Source organism: Argopecten irradians, chromosome 5 (genome assembly GCF_041381155.1).
Source record: "Argopecten irradians isolate NY chromosome 5, Ai_NY, whole genome shotgun sequence".
NCBI lineage: Eukaryota > Metazoa > Mollusca > Bivalvia > Pectinida > Pectinidae > Argopecten > Argopecten irradians.
This window is the reverse complement of record NC_091138.1, coordinates 35,229,833-35,234,222: the sequence shown is the minus strand read 5'-3', so window position 1 is coordinate 35,234,222 and position 4,390 is coordinate 35,229,833. Positions and strand designations below refer to the sequence as shown.

At 40.0% G+C, this 4,390-nt stretch overlaps 1 protein-coding gene across 1 annotated transcript; it reads left to right on the top strand.

The window, feature by feature from the left end:
* The first annotated feature begins 1,030 nt into the window (after nt 1–1,030).
* LOC138324552 (E3 ubiquitin-protein ligase TRIM45-like) lies at nt 1,031–3,185 on the top strand. The gene has a single exon (XM_069269605.1). It carries the CDS (start codon nt 1,031–1,033, stop codon nt 2,666–2,668), a length of 1,638 nt encoding a protein of 545 aa, XP_069125706.1. The 3' UTR covers nt 2,669–3,185.
* Nucleotides 3,186–4,390: the final 1,205 nt, after the last annotated feature.

Genomic DNA, 4,390 nt, shown 5'->3' with positions numbered 1-4,390 from the left:
TTAAAAATTGGGAAAATATGGCATTTTTTGGCTAAGGGAAACAGCCGAAGTTCGGCTGTAGATTCGACCAAAAAAAAAACCACTGCCAAGGTATATCCTTGTCGAGAAATCTGAACTGGTATTCGCATATTTCAGACATCATTTCAAAAGCAAACAATACTGCATAATTTACAGACTAACTTAAAATTATATAATTGGTCCACTCTCTCCTATGAGTCAATCAGAGAGCTTGTATCAAATCGGTGACGACAGACAAAAAATGGCCGCGATCGGTTATCATCTGTTCGGCATGACAATAAATGAGCTTGGGGATCGCTTATGGATACCAATTTGCAGTTTTCATAAGCGAGTGACTTTATATTGAGGATCTGCACTTCAGGAATGTATTCGTTGAATGGATGGCGATTTCATTCGGTCTATGCTCATTAGGGAATCGTGACCTGGGGATGTACTTTTCCGACTAACGATTTTTAAACGAATCATCGTAATTCAACTTTCGATATGAAATAAAATTCACCCATAATCCCATCATATCATATACCATAGTGACCAGTAAGGAATTGTCTTCAATGTAAGCTAAAAATATATTCAGATCGGATGATTTCTGTGGTATTCGGAGCATTTTAAAATTAATCACCCCATTTTCTAGAAATGGGATACAGGGCTAAATAAACAGCTTTTCAGTATTTTTAGTAATTTTTTGCGCGTTGAAAAGCTGTCGATTAACATACCAGTACATGAAAGTTGAAGGCCGTTACGGCGAAAATATAACTGAACGATGACCGATACAATAAGGCAGTTAATATGAATCACCACGGATAATATTGAGGTGTAAATAGTAGATAAACGCTAGTGTATCAAATACAGGTGAGCGATGATTGATTTACAATACAGATAATGCTTATATGCATCTTCAAACAAAGATAACTACATTTGCAGATAACCGATTGAGTAGTAGTGGACAGCGATATACATAGATAACGCGAGACACAAAGTTTATGGGCGTACAGGTGTTTAATAGGAACTGAGTATGGCAAGTAAACGTGGTAAGCGTCATGGCCAAGGGAAGGTGTCTAACATGTGTGGGATATGTACAAATTCTGAAACTGTACATTGGTATTGTAGAAATTGTCAGGAGAATTTGTGTGGCAAATGTAAATATGATCACAAACGCAGAAGGAAAACAAGAAACGACGACATCGTACCAATTCAGAAGGCGAACACTCACGGCGAGGCCATAATCCCTATGGTATGTAAAATACACCCCGGCAAACCATGCGACTTGTTCTGTAGCCAATGTGACGTCATAATGTGTGCAGTGTGTCTTGCACAGACACATCAACATCATGCTTTCAAAGCAATTGAAGAAGAAATGTTTCTGCAGAAAAAATATATGCAAGAGGAATTAAACACATTGAGGTCACATGTTAGTCAATATGACACTCAACCTAAACAAGATAGCATACCCTTCGAGGAGAGCGTCAATAGCGCTATTAAGGATGTAGAATCTAGGAGATCAGAACTAAAGGCCAACGTTGATTCTATGGCCGACTCATTAATTACAGAGTTATCGTCGCTTCTTAAAGAATTTAAAGAATCGGACGATATCTTTTGCCGGCGTCACGAGAAAAAGATCCAGGAGATGAAGGTGCTGATTCGGGATATCGAGGAGGAAGTGAAGGAAGCGTCAAGGATATCATCCTTCTTTGAATTGACAAAGAGACTTAAAACTACTAAATCGCTTTTCGATACATCTACTGAAAATGTGGTATCTAGTCCTCCACGTTTCGTATCCGGTACGATTAACAAGTCCCAGTTAAAATCAATGCTAGGCTATGTTCAAGTCGGCCATGACGTCGCACGCTATGACAAGAGGAATATTGATAGTGCGCATGTCAAACAAATATCTATTTTCAAAGTTCCACAACAAAATGGCATCATCTGGATATGTCCTGCAGACAGCAACCACGTGTGGATATCCGTATTTGGCAGTAAGGATTTGATTCTAGTTAACAAAGACGGAACAGTCAAAGAGAGTGTGAAGCTGGAATTCTTACCGCGGTCTCTGGATTTGACCACTAGAGGGGTACTCCTGATGACACGTTATGGTGGATCATCACTTATAACTAGTCTGTCCGAGGACAGACGGTTCACTAAGTTTGCTGATATCAGTCCGTTACAAGCTGGGTGTATTAGTGTGGGTAACAATGACGAGGTGGTTGTTAGTACTAATTCACCAACAATACTGATACTGAACAAATTCGGACACGAAGTCCGAAAACTTTCTTGTGGAGGAAACGGAGAGAGTATCGTCTGTTTGAGCACAGGACACGTCGCTGTGGTTGTAAAGAGGGCTAATTCTCAATATGATCTGGAATTAAAGGATCAATTTGACAAAACTGTGTATGCATGGGGCGGGGAACTGGGCGATGGTAGGAGGGTCAGTGAGATGTTACTTTGTCAAACATGCCATGATACGTACGACAGGGTGTTTGTTCCTGATTATGTCAATAACCAGGTATATGTTGTACCTGGAGACAGTACGAAAGCTATCTGTCTCCTGCACCAAAGACATGGAATCACAGGTCCTACCGCCGTAGGTATAGATTGGTGTGGACATATATGGATCGGGTGTCAGGATGGGTCTGTACACGTGATAGAACTTTAACGCTCTAAAGGGACTGGGGTCACATTCGTTTATAAATCCTGTCGGATCTGGAGATTTCATACAGGACTTTGTCAAGGCTCGCCTGAAAAAAAGCATACATTCACAAGAACTGTCTTTAATTCTGAAACGAACAACTAGGTCCAACCAGTCAAACAATATAATCGATAACGGCAGGGATTAGTACAGAGGAAATAATTATCACCCGAATTGATAAAATCATGAGTTCCACAAGAATCGATACTTGGTCCTTTACTGTTTATAATTTATGCAAATGATGCGAAAAGTGTTAAATAGATATTCATGCAGATGAAAGTACTATGCATGTAAAGGGTATTGACAATACTAATGTTAACCGTCAACTCAAAAACAACTTTCATCAAATTGCAAAATGGTTTACAAATAACATGACTCTAAATAAACGGTAGACTAAATCTATGTTAATTACCATTTAACAAAAGTCATTCAGATGATTATAATCCCATGCTTATCAATTTACTAATAAATATTTCTGTCAGTACCTCTGTGGTGTTTTTTTTTATATTTCACTTGAACTTAAGTAGGAAAGCCATTTATTGATATTCGTGACTTCTGGCATACATACATAAAACCCAAAAACTACATATGTACATGTACAAGAAGCGATATGATCGGCAAATGTAATAAATAATTTAGAGGGATGGATGTGTGTTCTAAGTTATTAATATACCTCCACTTTATTTACACTATATAAAAGTTTCTTTAAATTTACTAGCTCCCTACTTTTTCCAAAAACCTCGCTCAGCTGCGTGTGTGTTTGTCTTTCGAACTAACACACCCCTGGAAGCTAGCACACCCCTGCACTCGAATATTTCTGTTGAACCAATCAAATTCGAGGTGTGCGGGGCTTATTTCCGAAGATGCCATCAATCACTACGCATAGTGAAGTGGGCGGAGCTTACTACCGAGTTATATATGACGCGCACTGGTCGGATCTTAATATCGAACGCGACGCCTACTTGTAGACGACAACTGTATATTTGGAGGCAAGGGGCAAAACTTTGGATGTGATTGACAGCTGTTAAACTGCCATCTCCGACAACCTACTGCGTAAATTTTATGCTGAAGTCAGGAGAGATTTCGTTTGTTTGTTTGATTATTTAAACGTCCCATTAACAGCCAGGGTCATGTAAGGACGGCCTCCCATGTATGCAGTGTGTAGCGTGTGTGAAGTACGAAGTGTTTTGGGAGACTGCGGTATATTCATGTTGTGTCTTCTTGTATAGTGGAACTGCTGCCCATTATATAGCGCTTTATCACTGAAGCATGCCGCAAAAGACACCAAGCAACACACTTGTTTGATTTATTAACGTCCTATTAACAACTATGGTCATGTAAGGACGGCCTCCCATGTATGCTGTGTGTTGCGTGTATGTTGTGAGAGGTGCGTGTTTTGGGAGACTGCGGTATATTCATGTAGTGTTTTCTTGTACAGTGGAACTACTGAAGCATGCCGCCGAAGACACAAAGCAACACACCCCACCCGGTCACATAATACGAACACACCGCATGCATGGGAGGCCGTCCTTACATGACCATAGCTGTTAATATGACGTTAATAAATCAAACAAACAAAAAAATGACAACGGCCGAACCAGTCGTCCCAGTCTATGTATGCTGAGCGCTTAGTTGGAGCAGAAACTACCACTGTTATAGACTTTGGTGTGTCTTGGCCAGGGGACAGAA

Excerpts from the sequence above, each read along its gene's own strand:
- LOC138324552 (XM_069269605.1), top strand. The coding sequence starts at position 1,031 with ATGGCAAGTAAACGTGGTAAGCGTCATGGCCAAGGGAAGGTGTCTAAC.